The 19900-nt window shown below is 41.4% G+C and overlaps 1 protein-coding gene across 1 annotated transcript in view; it reads left to right on the top strand.

The window, feature by feature from the left end:
- The window catches only part of RNF150 (ring finger protein 150), a 117287-nt gene that overhangs the window by 62534 nt on the left and 34853 nt on the right, over positions 1-19900 (top strand). Inside the window, exons 2-4 of the mRNA XM_059826906.1 lie at positions 6759-7009; positions 14124-14195; positions 14617-14699. Coding sequence (XP_059682889.1) covers positions 6759-7009; positions 14124-14195; positions 14617-14699 — 406 coding nt within the window. The remainder of the gene's footprint in view (positions 1-6758; positions 7010-14123; positions 14196-14616; positions 14700-19900) is intronic.

Below are 19900 nucleotides of genomic sequence, written 5' to 3'. Positions count from 1 at the left end.
CTGGGTGAGTTTGTACTTGGTGGCTCTCTGATGTTTTGGAACACCAAGATCCTGGTTTTTAACCCCTTATTTTCTCATGTGAGGCCCTTTCTATTTTATTCAGAGCCACGTTTTTTGCTTTAGAGTCTTTGGTGAGGAACCTCACTGAATAACTTTGGACAACCTGGTCTGTAGTTGCCCATATCTGTTATGAAACCTCATTAGAAATTGGTGTCCTTTCTAGTCCTCTGGCAAAGAGACAGTTTATGCAAGAGATTATAGATGACAGTTTGTAGTCATTTCACCTATGATATATGATGTATTGACTATGTATTATTGTTACTTACGATATATTGCTCTTCTCTTTGCCAATTTTTTCTATAGTCTCATTTACTGATACTTCAATTTGAGACCAATGTCATGAAAGCCCGATGAAGGAGAGTTCCTATGGGGAACAGTCCTTTAACCCGGTTTGATTTCTTACTGGTAGTGTTTCCCAGCTGGCCTATGGAAGAGTCTAGGACGTTGTTTAAACAATATTATGCTGCTGCTTCTCTGAAATGGGTGAAGCTCAGAAATCAGCTTTTCTAAAATATTGCTTTGGTTTCCGAAAGTAATTTTTGAGTTCACAAAAATGTAATTTAGGCCTATGTTTATTTTTAAAGGAGAAAAACAGGCAACAGCTGATATTCTGGTCAACTTATAATTGCACCATGCAGAACAGAAGAACTGAGATTGAATCTCTCATCGGATGGTCTTAAAAGACTTGGAACCCGTGTTGCAACTATGAAAATACTAGAAAAATTTACATGGCATTAAAATTCAATTGAAATGCCATTTGATTAACCTATATACCATTTCCCATGTAATTTCATTGTAAAGAAACCAAACACGATTATAAAGCAATAGTATTTTCAAAGAGAACAAGGTCTGTAGCAAAAGGTAGTATAGTTCAATAGCCCAATAGACCATTCTTGGTTGTAGCTTAGACAGTCACAACCACAGCACCATCACTGTGGATTCCTTTTCATTCTCTTCAGTGTTAATTTTTCAGCTGAGCTGTTGTTCTGGAGGAAAAAATAAAGTAATCTTTAAAAAAATAACGTCTGTGCTTTGCTCCAAATTTGCTTTAAAATGTTACACATCATCCAGACCATACCATAAAATCCATTCACAGAGAGGCAGGCAGCAGCAGGACTGACGGCAGGAAAGCACTCGCATGGTTGGCGGCACAGTGAGTCCTTGTGCGGAGTGAGCGCTGCTGAGGTCGCAGGAAGCACCACCGCCGAATTGGCTCACACTGCGTGGGGCTGGCAGGACCCACAGACCGCGGGCTGAGCCCAGGGAGGGTGCTACAGAGCTGGGCACGGGCAGGCTGTCGAATGGTTTAGATTGCGTTTGGTTTGCTTTTTACCAATAGCTGGTAGTTACCGAAACTGATTCCTAAAGATGAAATTATTTCTTCAAGAAGTAAAGGAAGAGTTGCTTAGGTTCTTGCACCCTCCTGCGAGGTTTCTGTTCCTGGGCTCTGAGCAGGACTGAACACTGTCTGTTTTATCAGGGCAATTTCTGAACTCTAAAATAGTGTTTGAGTTTTCAGTTACAAAATCTGTAAAAGGTAATACTTTAGTACTTGATTTTGGTACAACATAAGAGAAATCCTTATTTACATCTTGATAGGATATCTTGGTGAAGCCTCTGTATGCCTCCCAAATTGGAATTCTATGCAAATACTTCAATTAATTATTTCTCTAACTGACTTCTGGCAGTTGCCAAGCATGAAGAATTAAATCGTCTCTTCTAAGATGTGTCAGAAACATCCCACTTTTTAGAGCCTCCATTAAAAATCGACAAAGCATTAGAGCAGCAGCCTGCTGCTGCTGGGCCTGACTGCTAATGAGGAGAAGAGAGGACCATTTTCAGTGTCACCACTGAAGCTCCCAGAGCAGAATCAAGAAATATCACAGGTTTGTCAGCACAGCCTGTGGCCAAGGTGGAGAATTCACGTACATCTTCTGACCGTAAAATCTGTTCATTTCTTCTACAAAAGCCACTGTTACAGAACTGAAGTCTTTCTTTTCTTCTGTCACCAGTGAATAGATTGTTACGCTTGAAAAAGTTTGCAATTTTGCATAAAAGCAGCCCAGCTGAAGTGTATTTCCATAGCTAAGTACTGTGGGAAGGAGGAAGGTTTGGAGAGGGTCTTCCCGATCTTTTTCCAAAATGCGCATCTTGCTGTTGAAAACACTCTCTGACTTCATTGCGGCTTCACAACTCTGTCGTCCGCCGCCGAGTGTAGGTGTCGGAGGGTGGCCGGCGCCTGCTGCAGACTCGCTTCCATCTCCCCTCACTCCACAGTTCCTGCTGTGAGCAGTTCGTTAGGAGACGGGACTCCTTCTCCAGCAGACTGGGGTGAGGAAGAGCCCGGGGTGACCCACGCAGGAAGGTACCGTGCTTGGGGGATTCGGTATATCAAGGCCTATTAAATCCAGAGCAACTCTTTGTAAGTGAACCAAGTAGCCACAGCTTGGTGCAGCTCTTGTGCCGTCGATGGATTAGCCATAGGGCTGCGCGTTTTGGCCCAGTGACTGGGAAAGAAGCTGAGCCTGTCCCCAGCTCCATGGCCCCTCTGGAGCCAGCAATGCCCGGGCCTGTCCAACGCCCACCGATCACCCTGCCGATGGCCCTCCTGCCATGGGATGCAGAGCCCAGAAGCAGAATAGCTGCCTGAAGACCGGCAGCACATTTTCTCCACCCAGAAATATTTGATTAGGCGAATACCCTTCAGCAATTTAAAGTGACTTGAATCATCCCAAATTCCTGTAAGTTCTACCTTACTTGTTTTGTTATTGGCCTATAAGGAGAGAGCACTGATATGTTAAATGTTTCCTAAGCCAAAAAAGAAGAAAAAAACCACATTCACTGCAGCCTGAATACCTTTGATTTATGAATCTCTGATTCATCCTGACAGCTACTTAAAAATTCATGTCAAACTGCAGTAATCTTGGCCAGAAAAAGAAAAGAAATGTGTTAGGTAACAGAAGTGCCACAAAACGCAGTTACCATTGTGGGTGCGTTTAATGAAAGGCATCATTAGCATTTAACTCTCCAGAGAAGCATCAGTACATATTACCAGATACTTTCTCTCTTTTGAAGTCTGTTGAGCAAATGTGTACTTGGGCATAGAAATGCACCGCCAGCATTGATGTCTCACTACATTATTTCCCTTCTTTAATGTGTATAGTTTTCATGTATGTCAGAGCTTCTCGTGTGTCGTTAGACACTGAAACTGAGACAATACAAACATTTTGTTGTATAAGGGAGGAAAGGGAAATAAATTACTTTCTCTTTCCTTTTTTATTTTCTTCCCAATATTGAGCATATTTGAGATTAAAAACTTAGCTTAATGACTTGATTGATCAAATAGCGTTCTTGATGGTGCCTTGGAGAAATTATTGTGAACTCAATAAAATGTTTTTAAAAAAATTCCTGATTATTATTTGTTGCTGATTTGGTTATTTTTTTTCCAAGAATGCTTCATTACAAATGGTAATGTTTTTCCAAGGAAATAACCAGATAGCCTGAAATTTGAATATATTAAGGGTTTGAATAAATAAAAGCAGCTGCTTTTCTCTTGCAATAGCTGTGTGTTCTACTTTGCGTTTCTAAACGCAATTTTACTTAGCATATATCCATGGCAATTTACGTAGTATCTTGTGTTTTTTAAAGTATCTTAAAAGGCCCTAAGGCCCAAGGTGGCAGCAGACCATCCTGGCAGAGAGATGTAAGGAGGAGAGAGCAGAGAAGGGAGGCATGTGGCTGCACCCCTATTCAAAACCAGTTATGTTTCCACCATGAATTGAAGCCAGAAAGCTGCACTGTAGCTTGATCAGAAAGGGCAGGTGATGAAAAACAGGAATGAGCTTCAACTTATGCAGGAGAAAGACAGGACGTTACTGTGGGGTGCTTGTTTTATTATTACAAAAATATTAATTTCATAATTGAACAATTGAATGTGATTATTTGTGATATGTCATATCTTGTCTGTGCCCATTATTTACAGTTCTCTGGAAATATACTAAGCTATATTCAGTTGAATTAAACATAATTAAACGTGTTGTTAAGATTTTTAAAGAAATTTAAGATTCAATATAACTAAACAGTTAAGATACTACCTATATTTTCTACTGAAAATGGTTTTGTCCATGTCTCCCATTTTTATAGGCTTTCAGGTAACATCATTCATACAGTGTCCCAGGTTGTACTGAAGATGATGTTAGAGGTCTGTGCTGGACAAGTGAGTGGGTCAGAATGGTGGCTTTTGAGAGGAATTGGTTAAATTAATTTCAGTATTTTTGGCTGTGGGATTTTTCACTATGGGTTCTTTTTGGCTATGTGTGAGGTGGTTGCTTTGGTTTTCTTGTGGAGTGATTTTAAAATTTTTATTTTCTTTAAAGAAAGGGAAGAGAACAAAGGAAGGCATGTGGACAGCTAAGCACTGTTCCAGACAATTTGTCTTATTGACTGCAGGAAAATTACTGGCATGGCACCAGTGCCCTTCTCAGCCACTTTGAGACTTGGCAAATTCTCCCTAGGCTGTTAGGGTAATGTTTGCATTAGCCTTTTGTAATAAACAGGTATCAGAAGAGTTGCAAAGGTAGATTTATCTTGGCTGCTGCAGGTGGGCTCTTACTAGACAAATAAAGGGAAATAGCTGAAAATGATTAATGCTTTATGGAAGAGTATCAGCAGAAAGGTTACGTGTCCAATCATGGATATCTAAAACTCTTGACTGAGCCAAACTATTGATTTCCCCCTATTCGTTGACTGATCTGTTCGTGATCAGGAAGGTGTTATGACGGGAAGTCTCACAAGAGGAAAAGTGGTGCAGTTTGCACTTCTACTCCAAGACTTGAGAGAGGAGGGTTCAGTTCTCAGCTTTGCAGCAGATTCCGTGTGTGAGTAGCAACAGTGTGTCATAGCTATTTCAGTACCTCCAATTGATCCAGGCACCCAGCAGAATTTGATAAAGTTTCCACCATGGTTAGCATTTTCCATTGAATGCCACCTAACTGTCTGCTTTAGTATATCCAAAATCCTGCTAGACACCTCGTGGTCTTTAGTATCTAAATACCTTTGAAAACCTGGTTTATACCTCCCAGGGGTTTTCAGTGGAGAAATGTCTGCGCTGGACTGTGAGGACCAGGGCACAGTGCCTCACTGGTGAAGCTCAGGTTGGGTATCAGCTTGGAGAGGGACGCTGTTGGAAACGCAAGTCACCTTCTCACATCTCCATTCGCGGCCGAGCAATCCCCTCCCACCTCCACGAATGTCCCAAGGCAGGCAGCACTTTGTCCTCCTGCCACAGTCAAAATACAGGTAGCTGTGGGGTTAATAATGTGCTGGCTGATTTCCTGGGATTTCAGCTGAAATTCTGAAACCCCACCCCAGCATCATCTCTCTGACTTCAGACACCCCCAGTTTGTACCTCTCTTTCTAAATGCCAGTTTGTGATCTTTTCACGTGCTGTTGTTCCTGGCACGTTTCTACTTTAAAACACATCCTGTTTGTCCTTAGCCGCTTAGTATGATTCAGGATTTGACTATTGCAAAACATAGCTTAGGCGTAAAAATTGTCTGCATACTTGTTTTGTGATGTGGAAGAACAGAATAGCCCTTATATTAAACCATAAAGCAGTGATAGTTTATTTATAAAGCCAGAAAAGGCATTTAACAAGCTGCCCCATCCCAGATAATTTCAGACTATATTTGTCATGTACATAGGGGGACGTAAAATTATGAAAAGAAAATGGTTTCAGCAGCATGTGATGTAAGTAAAATGAAGCAACACGGTACAGAAAGGAAAGCTGGTGCAGAGTTGAAGTTTGATAGATCGATGGAGAGCCCGTTTTACAGGGTCGTGGCTTCAGAAGGATGGACAGGACTGTAGGAAGTCCCTGCCCCATCCCATTAGTGGACACCCCTTTGCCGCCTCAGCTGTGCCGACTCACCTTCTTGTGGGGCCATGCTGCAAACTGCGTCGGGGGCTGACCTGGGCTGCAGTAGCATCTTTTGTGGAATAAAACAGTACTCTTGACTTCAAATTTGCATCAGTTGGCGAGTCCAGCTCCCAGCAGGGGCTCCCAAATGTCTTCGTGGGCTCGGGCTATGGGGAGCCTTGGGCGGCGTGGGGCAGCGGGTGAGCTGGGAATGTGTTGAGCTGCTCTTGTCCATGCAGGTTGCTCCTGTTGCCAGCCTCAGGCGAGGGTGGTAATGCTTTGGCACCTTTGGGCTATGAAACCATGTGGGGATCTGTGATTGAAAGTATTTCTGGTCTGAATACAGAGTTTGGAGGGGCTTCTCTGACAGACTCGTGACCCTGCAAAATGAGCTATGATAAATGTATATGGAGTGTTGGACGGAAGGATGCTGGCTGCAGCAGGTCTCCCTTTCTGCAGTGCTTACAGCAATATCTTCTAGATAAGCCTCAGTAGCGCTGGAAATCTGTGTTTATGTCAACCCATGAAACACATTTTATGTATCTCACCGAGATTAGTTCATAGAAACACACTGTGTGGGTGGTTCCAGTTGAAACCTTCACCAGATCCATCTGACTTACCTCTTGGGTGAAAACCAACAAGAGAAAGGGGAGTTCTTTTGTTACTGTTTTGCCTTTGTTTTTGTTGGGTTTTTTGGCCTTGCCACATCCTCTTGTCATTTTATTACATGGTGATTACTTGTTTTACTTAAGGTTTCTTTTCTCTCTCTCCTGTCTGACAGGCCTAGAAGATGTTGTAGCAATAATGATTCCTGAACCCAAAGGAAAAGAGATAGTGAGCCTCCTGGAGAGGAACATTACTGTGATGATGTACATAACCATCGGGACACGCAACTTGCAGAAGTATGTCAGCCGGACCTCTGTGGTGTTCGTCTCCATCTCCTTCATTGTGCTGATGATCATCTCGCTGGCATGGCTGGTCTTCTATTACATCCAGCGATTCCGCTACGCAAATGCCAGAGACAGAAATCAGGTGAGTAGTGCTGGAATGGCTGTTTGTGTTTCCAAAAAAATCACCATGGGATTCAGCTTAGTGGTAAAAAACTCAAACCAAACCAAAAAAACAAGAAAGTGAAAAGAATAGGGATATAAAAATGCCTGTGTTTGGAAAAAGCCAAGACTTCTGTCAATATAGATGGGATTCAGGAAAAAAGAAATTAATAAATATAGTGTGTATATATATTCTGGGGTTTTTCCCCTGTGCAAAACACACAAAAAATAGACAGAAAGTTGATAATGTTTATTGGTGAAAAGATTGCCTTGGTACATATAGCCAAATGACATAGAAATGTATATAACTAACGACCTTTGAGATCAAAATGGTGACTGAAATATAGCGAGGTATGTGAATGTCTATGTGTGAAACAAGGGTTCATGATAAGTGAAGAAAGAAAAAAAAGAACAGAAAGTGGTTTCATTTTAATACTTCTTTAGAAGGGTCTTGGGCTTGAAAGGCAAACATGTCTCTGTTTGACAATGATCCATGAACGTATCAGTGCTGTAGTGATAGTCAGCAATATTATTAAACCATTACTTTTGGTTTTGGCATCTTGTCCAAACCCCCTGAAAGAAATACAAAACCTATAAAGCTGGAGAGAAGTCAACAGCAGTGGGAATGAGCCCTAGGTCCTGAGGCCCTCTGGATTTATAAAGCACTGTGCATCTTTATGGTAGTTCAGCAATGAATAATAATAGCAATGATAATAAATTTAATCTTTTCTTGTCTGGATGCAACTATCTCGGCGTCAGCAGAACTGTGGAGCTGAGGCTTCTACATTTCATTCTAATGGTACAGTAGAAAATGTTATCAATGTATGAAATCTGAGGAGATATCTATTTTACTGCAGGCAAAAAATGTACTGAAATTCAGAGATGTTTCTGGACCCTTAATAAATTGCTGTCAGGGCAGGGGGAGGGTTGCCTTGCTTGCTCTGCAGAAAAAGTAAAACTGAGAGTGTAATAGGCATCTGGTAGAGAAAAGTACTGCCACGCACTCTAACGTATACTGAATGTATAGGGATCCCTTACCCTCCCCCATTGAAATTCAGGCATCCTCTGAGATAGAGAGCAGCTGCTCTGTATTTACAGACAGAAAGAATGTATTTTCCTTTTAAATATACAATATGAAATTTTGGATAGTAAGAATGAGACTATCCCAGCTGGAATTTGAACATCACTGGCAGCAGATTCGCTGTGACTGTAACGGCTGTGATAATTTTTAGATGCTTTGGCTGCAAAAGCTCATGTGTAACTAATTTATGTATGTAAGTACAGTAAGCGTGCTTTCAATCAAGTAATTATACAGGCAGATTAGCAGTGTAAATAGACATACATAAACATGAAACCCAGCAAAATAAGAAGCTCATTCAGGTAGTATGCTATAGTTTGGAACTGATAGGTTTATATGTTCAAGCAGGCTTCCTTTTTAGTATTTTCTTTCCAAAGTTTGAACAAGACTAACATGTGCACAAGCAATCGTCCTGTGCAGAGGTTTTAATAACTTTGTTATTATACTAGGTCTGTTCTTCAGAAGAATAAGAAAGCGTGACTCCTAAGCAATTATTTATTACTAATTTTTTGCCAAAGCTGTAGTAATGATATGGGGCAAACTAGAATTTCTTCATGTACTTTCTTCATCCAGTTTTGCCTGACATCTCCTCTAATCTCTTTATTAGCTCTTTTCAAGTGAAAAATGGTAGTGATATACAGACAAAGCTTGACCATTTGTGTTAATGAGTTGCTGTGGCTTGTTTTTTTCTCTTTTAGTCTTAGCTATGGAATATAATGATGTAGGTAGTTCAGAAGAGCTCAGCTTGCTTTTGTCCTTTGCATGAGGGTTCCTCTCTGTTTCCTCTAAAGTTCTGCTTTTTTTTTTTTTTTTTTTTTGACACATTTTCTTGTACCACAAGGGTAGGATCACAAAGTTCTATGGTAATATCTTGGCTATTCAGATATATACAAGAAAAGTTGTTTGTGTTGCTTTGCTGGAGCAAGATTCTTTTGTCATTGCGCTTAAAAGCTTTTGCCATTATAAATTGCGTGTCTGTTTGTATGAAGGTGTTGTGCATACTTGTTGGAAAGCCTTGCATGTGTTGTAAGCACCTTCATTGCTGGCCAACTTTAGGAAGGATGCTTCCTTCTATTTGTATTTGATGTACTCAGGGTAAAGTTTATCCAAAGGTTGAAATGTTTGGATAAACAGAGCATCAGATGAAGGGCCAGCTGGCCTATTCAGAGAAAGTTGTGCTATCAGTTCCGACCCCGCAATACGATAAAATCTGAATGATGTAAAATCCCACAGTTTTAAAACAAGGACTTGTGAGGGCCTATGTTTTCTGTGTCAAATAAGAACCTGTGCTCTTTGTTAACCTCTGTCATGCATGCCCTTCCTAGGTTTGGCTGATACTGGAGTTGGTACCAGGAGCAGTTCAGCCTCCTCTGGATTGGTAGTTTGGGCACTGTGCTGAGGGAATGGGACAATGTGGATGACTGCAAAATATGATTGGCAGAAAAAGTCGTTATGTCCAAGCAGGAGGGGTGTTGCACTGTTATATGAAAGCAAGATTTCTGAACATCTTTCCGTGGTCAGTCCAAGTCTCCCTAAGTTGTCTTCCATTTTGCCTCTTCTGAGCTGACCCATTGCAGCTATGTCTTCCTTTCATGAAAAACATGGTGTGTCCTTTTGTCAAGCCTCATCCCCACCTTTGCCCCCTTGTTCTCTTTTATATGGTGACCCTCCTTTCCAGGTCCACTTCCCTTCTTGCACACAGTGTAAGTTGCTGATCAAGCAGTAAACCCAAAAGGAACTGATTTAATTATCCATCAAGAAAGCAGCGAGTCCAGGTAGTGAGAGAGGCAGCTAGGAAGACTGAAGAATCTCCGGGAATCATTTCCTGTGACTCCCCAGTGAGATGAAACATGGACATACAGCAAGTACACCTTCAACCACCACTCTTCCTCACCACATGTGCAAAATGCAGGTTCGTGTGCCAGAAGCAAGACATAGCTCACTCCAGTTAGGTGCCTGATTTTGATGAGCGGAGAATCGGGACTTCAAGGATTCTCACTGAATGCCCTTGCCCGTTCGTCCCAACTTGGCTGGAAATTAATGCAGTGGAGCGCAAAACTGTCTTCCATTATGGGCTTGTGCACATGCAGCCAGGATGTCGGCTACAAATATGTTGAGATTTAATTTTTTATTTTAATACATCTAATTCTTAAGAGTATCTCTAGCACAGACGACTGTATGCTACGTGTGGAAGTAGAACGTAGGTAGTAATATTCACATGGATGAAAATCCAAGGCCTCCTCTCTTTTTCCCGCCTAACAAGATGTCCAGGAAGTAGGTGGTTGCCCTGATGATAGGCCCTTTTGATCTGAAGAACATAAATTTGTGTAAGGAAAGCATAGGCAATCTGCTTCCTCAGCAGCTTGTTCTGGAGCCCTCCTGAAGATGAGAGTGTTTCTCTGTGAAAGGCTGTGGGAATTGTTTGCATCAAGAGACATCAGGCTGCAGAGCTAATTGAAAGCAGTTTGGAATTACATGACAAGTTAAGTCCTGGAGATAATTCAGCAAAATGTGACTTGCTGTCTCAGCCCTGTAACAGCCAGGACACAGGCTTAAAAAAAAAAACACCAACCAACCCTGTCAGTGTGTCAGATTTCATATTTCACCAGTAACAGTAGAGTTCTCTCTTTATTGTCTGTGAGACACAAGATGAGAAGATGGCGAGGGGATGATGTTTAAGTGCCAGACCTGTTGACCATATTTCTTCCGTGTCATTTCTTCCCATGGGTTTCATGTTAAGAAGAATCACAGAATCACTAAGGTTGGGAAAGACCTCTAAGATCATCAAGTCCAACCATCAGCTAACACTAACAACTGAGAAGTTTTCTGTAAAGTCATTTTGAAACCAGGTGGGCTCTGTGAGTTTTGCAGGATAGTGAAAGCCAAAGCAGGCAGTGATCGCACTGGGGCTGAGGAGGGTCCTGTGTGTCCTGGGTTAATCTCCAGTGAAGGATCTACTTTAGTATGTGACTGGCAGCATGTGGAGGGTCAAGCAATTATTTGAGAAGGAAGACTACTGCCTGTGGCTTTGAGTGAGAGTTTTGGGCCATTGAATAGAGACATCAATCTTTGAGGCAGTCTTGGGAAGATACTTCCCATGATGGAGTCTGCAAACTTTATCTGTGGTACAGGAGGCATGTCTGACACCTCATCCTGATGGTGCGCTTCATTCTGCACAAGGCGGTCTCCTCCCTGCAAAGGTGACAGTTTAGTAAGGCCAGTAAGAGAGACACACTTACCATGATTCCTCTTCCACAGCATCTACGGTCATCTACTTCCTCAGGAACAGACAGGTGATGCTTTCCGTGCTGCTGTGCTTTCTTTTTAACTAGTATCACCATCTCCACAAGACCACTGCATCTGATATGCTTAACTCCTTCCACTCCAGTACTGAATGTTGCAGCCTTGCTAATGAGATTATGAGATTTATGACCGTAAATCTCTAAGTCTCACTTTAAACCCTTAAACTATTGTAATGCTTCTTATCTTTGAGGGGAAATCATTAGGTAGTGATAGCATGCCTCTCGTTCAAGTGAAAGAATCCTTTGAAAGTATGACTTCACTCCAAGATATTCCTGTTCTTTCAAAAACTAAATTATTCTCATTTGCATGTAAGTCATGAACTTGTCTATTTAAGATAGAGAAGCGAAAGCAAACATGAAAACAAGCAGATCAAAGATGTACATGAGTCTTTAATCTTGTCCTTTCCCCCTGAAGAACGTGCAAAAAACCTGAGACATTTCATTAGTTTAAGTAATAATAATGATAAAAAGGAATCACAAGCAATTCCTGAAGCAGGACATAATGGCTCTTGTCTTGCTGTATGTTATCAGTCTGTCTTTGATTTACATTAAAGAAACAAATAGCTGGCAAGAAATGTTTCCAACTCTCGTCTGATCCCTTTATTTAAGGGAGACTGTGAGAAAAATGTACCACAGAAAAGATGTTGTATAACTACAAGATATTCCCTCACATGTAATAATTAGTTATGCTGGAAAGCTCATATGTAAATCTCATATGACAGCCCAGATCGTTTTCACCTCTTTAGCCAGATCTGAAATTGCTCTCTGCTTTCAGTATTGCATGCGTTTCGTCAGTCTTCCATGTCTTCCCAATCCAATAAGCTTACTCTCTAAATTTAATTCAGTGATTTTAATTGAATCTGAAGAACAAAGTGGTAAATTATTAATTGTATCTGCATGGTGATTAAGTCTCAATTTACAAACTGCATCCAGCTTCCTTCCATTTTTGGCTTCATGCTCTCACCCCCTCCAGCTGGAAACCCTTCCTGCTGACAGGCCCCTCTGAACTCCAGCACAGCCTGAAAAGTTGAGTGTCTTCTGAGTCACCAAAGCTCCTAAGGCTCCCTCCTAACAACACATGTCTGGAAACATGGATGGGGAGGGGAGGTGAAGACAAGAGTTTAAGCCATTTATTGGTGGCAAATGGGGATGCACTGTATCATGAACTGTTATAAAACTGACAAGAAGACATTGGAGTAGGTGTTGCTGTGTGAAACTGTACGAGAAAGGCACAAAAAAAACCTGGAGAGACCCCAGAGGAGGGTCACCAGTATGGTCTGGGGACAGGAGCACACGACATCTGAGGAGAGGCAGAGGGAGCTTGGCTTGCTAAGCTGGGAGGGGAGCAGAGGAGGAGGAAGGGCTCTGCTTGCAGCCTTCAGCTGCATAACAGTGAGGAGGCAGAGTCAGACTCTTCTCAGAGGTGCACAGAGAAAGGACAAGGGTAATGGTCACAAACTACAACAAGGGAAATTCCATTTGTATGTTTAAAAAAAAAAAGACTGTGAGAGTGGTTAAGCACTGGAACAAATTATCCACAGGCATTGTGAAATCTCCCTTCCTGGAGATATTCAAAACTTGACTTGACACAGCTCTGACTTTGAAGCTGACCCAGCCTTGAGCAGGGGGTGGGAGTACATGACCTCTCAAAGACCTTTCCAGCCTGTGAGTCTGTCTCCACATCGCCTGGTTGTTGGGTTAGCCCAAGTGAGCAGCGAGGTCCTTGGAGCACTGCTACAGGCACAAGGTCAATAGCAGAGGGTGCAGAGGTAGCTCTGCTGAGCAGTGATTGTATGAACTGCCCCATAATGTTCTCAGCCTCTTGCAAGAGGCAGGCATCTCCATCTTCAGCGTTTGAGAACAGGGTGTTTTGCGTCAGGCTGTTATTACATACTTCAATCCTGAGTGGCTGTGACCCTGCCAGCACAGTAACAGTGTTTTGGAAATATGGGAGAACAGTCAGAAACATCACGTGGTAAGCAATTCATGGTCCACTGGAGGGAAAGATAGAATGGCAAAGAACAAGCAAATGGTTATGAATGGGTAGGATGTTATTGCAGGACTATGTAGTGCTTTACCTCTAAGAAACTGCAGATGCTTTTGCCTTATTTTTATACCTTGCATTGCTCCTATAAAGTAGGCAATTCTGTCTTGGAGGAAAAGAGAACAGCAAAGAAGATTATTCATGTTTTTCATGGCTAACAAATTAACGGCTCGCTTTCAGTACTTACATCTTGCTGAAGATCATGAACTAGTTCTGGAACAACGTAAGAATAAAGACCTTCTGAATCTGAAGTCCAGTGTTCAGTCTGCTTACTAGCCTGGGCCTTATTCAATAACGTATTTTTTATAAGTGTCATTTAGAAAAAAGAGAGGTAAGAAGTAGGATACCCAAATAGTGGACTTGGTACATACATTGCTACTCACTGGAATAGTAAAGGTGCTGTAGTGTAGCATCATGATGGGCCCACATGCAGTCACCACTGGAACTCCATTAGAGTAGCTTTGCCTCGTCAGCCGTGGGTTGCCAGCGAGCCTAGAATACCTACTGTGCCCTTGTTGTGACTAACAGCATGACTGACCTCATCTGTTTGTATTTATACAGCACTGTCCTGTTTCATGTACAGTCACTTCAGATTATTAAGAAGCCTAGGGAGAAAGGGTGATGATTTCTGCATGAAGAGACTCTTTGCTTAAGAGCAAATTTTGTGTTACAGCGCCGGCTTGGAGACGCTGCAAAGAAAGCAATCAGCAAGCTGCAAGTCAGAACAATCAGGAAAGGTGATAAGGTAATTTTTCAAATTGCTCATTACCAAATGAAACTCTGTGCTGAGGATTCCTTCAGACCACTGGGATAATGAGGCAGAACAGAAATGGCAATTGCTTATTTAGCTGCTATGTGTCCTTCAACCGGGGAAGGAATACTGGTAAGCAATTTATGGACGGACTGGAGTAGAGAGAGAAGAAGGTGATTCTGTGAAGATGCAGAAAATTCTGAAAGTTAAAACATGCTAAATAAATCTGCATGCTTCCCCGGGCAAGTTTCCGACTGGAAACGTGGTGGAAAATCTGACTTGCTTGTCTTGAAATGCATTATTGGATTTGCAGCCTGCACTGGTGACCATTTTACTTTGTCACATAGGCTCTTGTATGAAGAGATTAGCATATAAAATCAAAAAATGAAAATGATGAATGTTCTCTTCCCTGCAGGAGACTGAGCCAGACTTTGATAACTGTGCTGTTTGTATTGAAGGCTACAAGCCCAATGATGTTGTCAGAATTTTGCCTTGCAGGTAAGTTGAAGGTGCTTTTAGCTCTGATAGTCTCTCTACTTCAAGACACTCTCTGTTCTCACAGTATCACACTGATGAGATTACCTGAGAGCTTGGGGAGGGAAGGGTGAGTTTATCATTTTGATTTATTCAAAATCTATTCTGTAAAGATACCTGAAATGCCTCTTTATTCAACTTGAAGTGAAAGTAGTATTCATGGTGGTGAGAACCTGAGTTTAGCATGATAGCCAGAAATTTTGTCTGATCTGGACCTATTACAAAGTCTTCAGTAGGATTTTTAAACTAAAGGTTTTGATTTCTCTATTTTGCTCACTGGTTTTATATCAGTCCAGAATAACTCCGTTAAAAGAATTTGCCCCTGGCTTCAAGGTGTACCCTGAGCACAGCAGCCAGGGGTAGAGCAGGCTCCTGCTCCCCATGGAGCCACTTCTTTTGCTGTCCTGGGCCATGTCCAGGCGCTGAGAAAGGGGTGACTTCTATCAAAAAAAAAACCTCAGCCACATAAAGAGATATGCTGAGTAGAAACAGTAAAGCAAAAAGGGAATGTGATAAAGATCGCATTATCTGTTGCTGCCTTGAAAATATTCTCAGGCCTGTGGTACATGGAGGTGACAAGAAGAGCTTTTGGGCTTGTTCTTTCTCTTTTCTTCCCCTCATGTGAGTGTGCCCTGTGCAGCACATACACTCGCAGTGACATGACACAGGAGCGCAGCCTCTTGCCACCCGTAACAGCTGTATTCATCTCTCTGTGCCATTGTATTGTCATCTGTGACGTGTTAGCTAATGAAGGATTTCTCTAAGGAAATCAGTTTCTTAGGAAATTTCCTAGGAACAGTGGTTCCCCTAGGAGAGCAAGAGCAAGTGTTTGATTTCCCTAGAAATAGGAATCTCAAGTGCTGTACATACAGAGCAGAGATTTTTTTTTTTTTTAATAGAGTTTCTTTCTTCTCCTGCAGTCATGTTCACTGGCTTGAGAAACTGAAATATTTGTTTCTTTTCCTGCTATGTTGTTCCCTAATAGATATTTGACTGTTACAAGCTGTCCATTTTTGTTCGTTCATGTGACTCATTAAATCTGTTTACTGCCATCACTAAATGGAAAACAAAAAGCAAACAGATTAATCATAAATTTGACCTACTGTAAATCCCCCAGAATGGCAAATTGCATGTGAACTCTTTTATTCTACAGACACAAACGCATCACTTCATGAAGCAGAAATACAGAAAAATGAGAAATTACCAGAAAATGTGGACCTTGGTTTGACATCAAGCCTATTTTCATAAAAGCATAATAAAGCTTGGAATTTTTGCATGATAGCGACAGGCAGTTTTTGGAGGTAGTTATACAACAGAAAAAACCATGTCTGAGCTCTAGCTTTCACTTGTGTCTCGCCTCATAATTCAGTGAGGCTCCAGTCAGACTTTGTCATCCACAGTGGTGAGTCAAATGGAGTGAATAGGAAATACATAGTTAACAGGTGATGTTCAGTTCTTGGCTGACTTAAAAGGTCGCCTAGAAAATGACTCATGCTAAAAGGTTAGCAGCAGCAGAACTGTCTTGTAAAATACTCACAGTTTGAGCCTCAGCAGTTTTGAATTATAAAAACTCAAAGATCTTTCTCAAGCAGCTACTTCACAAACCCTGGCTTTCCTGCTACACAAATTGTGAGGGCAGTATTTTACACATTTGCATGGGTTTGGACTTCCAAAACAGGAAATGGTAGTTACGATTCTTTCTGCTGTTGTCAGTCTCATCTCCTCATCCAAAAAAAAAAAAAAGTGGATTAATTTCTGTCTCGTTAAGTGAGTAGGAGAGTGTTATATCTTGATAAAGACCTACAGACCCTGTAGGTTTCTTCCTCCAGCATCCTCAGTTAAACTGTGTGCAGTTTCTAGTATGGGAACCTCATTAGACTGCTGTTTAATAAGAGGCTGGCATTTCACCAAGCCTTACAGAAGCCAGCACCATATGACACCAGTGCTGGCTGACCTTAGTGTTACTATCCAGGAGGTGCTCAAGATGCAAAGCCGAACACACCCCAAGAGCTGCACATAAAAGATGCTGCTTTGTCCTGCAGGCAGTACCGGGAAAACCACCGCTAGCAGGCACACTCTGTGTAAACCCCTGTGTATCTTGAGATTTCTTTTTAAGGCTGGTGGAGCCTGAATCTCCTAAGAAATTGGTACCAAAAGTCCACCAGCCAATATTGCAGTGGATGAGCTCTGAAGTCATATAGATACATGTTTACTAGTCCTTACCCTGTTTCCCCAAATGTCCTCTTTTCTCTTGGCAGAGAGCAGGCACTGGGATAGCCTGTTGGTACATATCCCACTCTGGAGAGCTAGGAGGATAATTCCAGTTAACTTGTGCTTCTTCTTCTCCCTCCTCTTTCGCCAGCTCCCACAACTGACTGTATTAATAAACTTCACTCTACAGAATGTATTAAATAAATAAGGACTGACACTTGATAAAAAAAAAAGTGTTGGCTTGCAGCTGGTTTTATGTTTAATGGTAGCAAGCATCACTGAAGTTATCTTTGAGGGCACTGACACAACATCAAATGAAACCAAGTTCATTGTTCCCAGAGTGACATCTCTTGTCATAGCCCTAGTTCCTTCTGCTTGTCCTCCATCTCTACCTTCAAAATGCCTTCATCTTTTCTGCTCCGGCTTTGGAGAAGTTGCTGGTGCTGCTGCTCCCAGTGTGTGCCTTTTACCAAACGTTTACTACACTTCTACAGAGAGACAAGTCAATTCTTTCAACCTCATCTCTACTGAGTTCTTCATAAGCTTTTTTTGGTTGTTTCATTTCTGTCACCAATAAATGTGCTTTCTGACCCCATTCCAGCTCGTTCCCTTCCCCTGAACCTTCACTCTGTGAACAACTGTGATTTCAGAGACTGCTTCACTCCTCCTTTCTCTTTTTCTTAGCTTCCTGTGAAAATAATTTCTTCACACACATTCTTCCCTTTGATTCCTTCCTCTCACTTACCCTCACCATCATCTTTTGTCCTTCCTTCTTCCTCAAACAAATAGACAAATAATACCGTGCATGCACCCCAACAGCCCAAACCTTCATGTTGGATACTGCTGCTCAGTCTCTCACCAAAACCCTTCTCAATCCTCTGCTTCAGCCCTATGTCTAATCAAGGCAACTGATGCTCTTACTCAGGGTCCCTGGGGATGTACCTCACTTTCTGCTTTTGCCTCCTTTTCTCTTAGCTTATGCTTTTCATCTGAGAAAAATTACATGACCGCTAGGTTTGATGGCATGCCGTTTGGAAAGTTGGGACTAGGAGTTAGAAGGTGGGAAGAGAATAGTTTCCCTTAACCTGGAAAAAAGTTTCTCAAAATTGTTGGCAAGCTGAAAGCTTTGCAGTAGTTTTACAACCACCAAATTATTATTATAATTTTGGGCTGAGCCCGAAATGATTTTTTTTTTTCTTGTGTGACTAAAATTGCAGCTTTAAAGAAAATTTAAATACATTTCAAACAAAAGTAATCTCCAGTTAAAAAACATGAAGTGCTATTTAGAGACTAGTAAATGAAATACTCCGGGGTTTTGAGGTTTTTTTTCTTTCTTTGTGCTCTGTGAGCGTTACACAGCCTCATGTAGTTGCAGAGTCGCCGAAGAGTGCAGGAGGGATCCCAGGAGGCCAGCACCTCTGCAACGGCACAGGGGCACCGGCCGTGCACGTGTTGTTCTTGGGAGATTTTTCCAACACACTCTTCAGTCTCTTGGGATGAAGACTCTGCAAATTCCCCTGATAATTTATTGCAGTGCTTCGGTACCCTGACTGTGGTGAAGCTTTTCCTATTGTGTAACCTGGATCTCACTTGCTGCAGTTTAAACACATCATCATCTCTCTTATTCCTAGGAGAGGTGAAGAACAGTGGTTTCCTTTCTTCTTATGGAAGCCTTTGTTTTGTGTGAGGATTGTTACAACATCTCCTCTCGCCTTCCTCTCTCTCAACTAATCACTTACAGTTCTTTTGAGAAACTTTTCAACCCATCCAGATCAACATAGTTTTGCAATGCATGTGGTTACACACAACAGAAAAAAAACATATTTTTTTCTAGCTCTGACTTTGATTGTCAAAGCCGTGTCCCGAGCCTGTGCTTGAAACATCTCTCTTACTGTCTCCCTGTATGGGCCATTATTTCTAAACTCCTCAATGGTGCCTCTACCCTCTCTTTCCTTTTAAAACTTCCATCAATCAGAACTGCAGAGGGAGAGGGATTTTTGTTGCAATTGATCTTTTTGTATCTCTGTCTCACCATGTGGCAGTGAAATATTGCAGTTGCTCTCTCATCTTAATTCGTGCTGACCCTTATTTTGCCTGAATGTGGATGATAAACTTATCAGGACATCAAACAGTTCACAATTTGTGAAGCCATAAGCATGTATATAGTGCTGTAGCTAATAAACTTTCGAATCACAGTCTGCAAAGCCTGCCACCTCACTTCTCTGCACAAATGTTTATGTGTTCAAAAATAGATATTATGAGTGCTCTAATTAAATAATGTGGTACAAAAATTTAAAAATGCAAATCTTTGTCTGATTTTCACTAACATTCCATTTTTCTGTAGTTTTCTGTCAAATAATCAAGTTCCTTCTGTTGCACATATTAAATCTGAATTTAATGGAGCCATGCTAATTTAGTATTGAGAGGTGCAAAGTGACATGATCTGTCATGTATTTAAATTACTCGACATTGGTAGGATTTCTTTTAGAGTATTGTTTTTTGAAGCCAACTTTAGGAACACTAAACCTCAGTTTTTAAAATCTTCAAGGCATGAAGGTTCCAAGCTTTTGGTGATTAACAAACATTATGAAATGCTGTAATATGAACCACAGCTTGACTGAGGCTTGCAAAGCCTGAACTTGAAAACAAAAGGAGACTTTCTAGTCTATGGTAAAATGACTTGGTAGAAGTTACGTATGGTTTTTTTTATCCGAAACAGATTTTGGAAATCTGTTTTTTTCAAGAGAATAATAAATATCTCGCATTTTGTAAATGTACTGATTATTTTGGCACAAATGTGCTTCAGATGTTTGCAGTTAAACATACTTGTTTATGAATTTGAGTATATAATTAAAGAAAACCAATCACTGTCAAGAAATTCATAGTTATTTCAAAAAGCTGAAAAGCAAGACATTGACTTATGGTACCCTTCGAGAATTAATACACCCAAAGAA

The sequence above is a fragment of the Gavia stellata genome, chromosome 19, assembly GCF_030936135.1.
Source record: "Gavia stellata isolate bGavSte3 chromosome 19, bGavSte3.hap2, whole genome shotgun sequence".
Lineage (NCBI taxonomy): Eukaryota > Metazoa > Chordata > Aves > Gaviiformes > Gaviidae > Gavia > Gavia stellata.
Note: the sequence above shows the minus strand (reverse complement) of the source record. Positions and strands in the feature narration are given on the sequence as shown.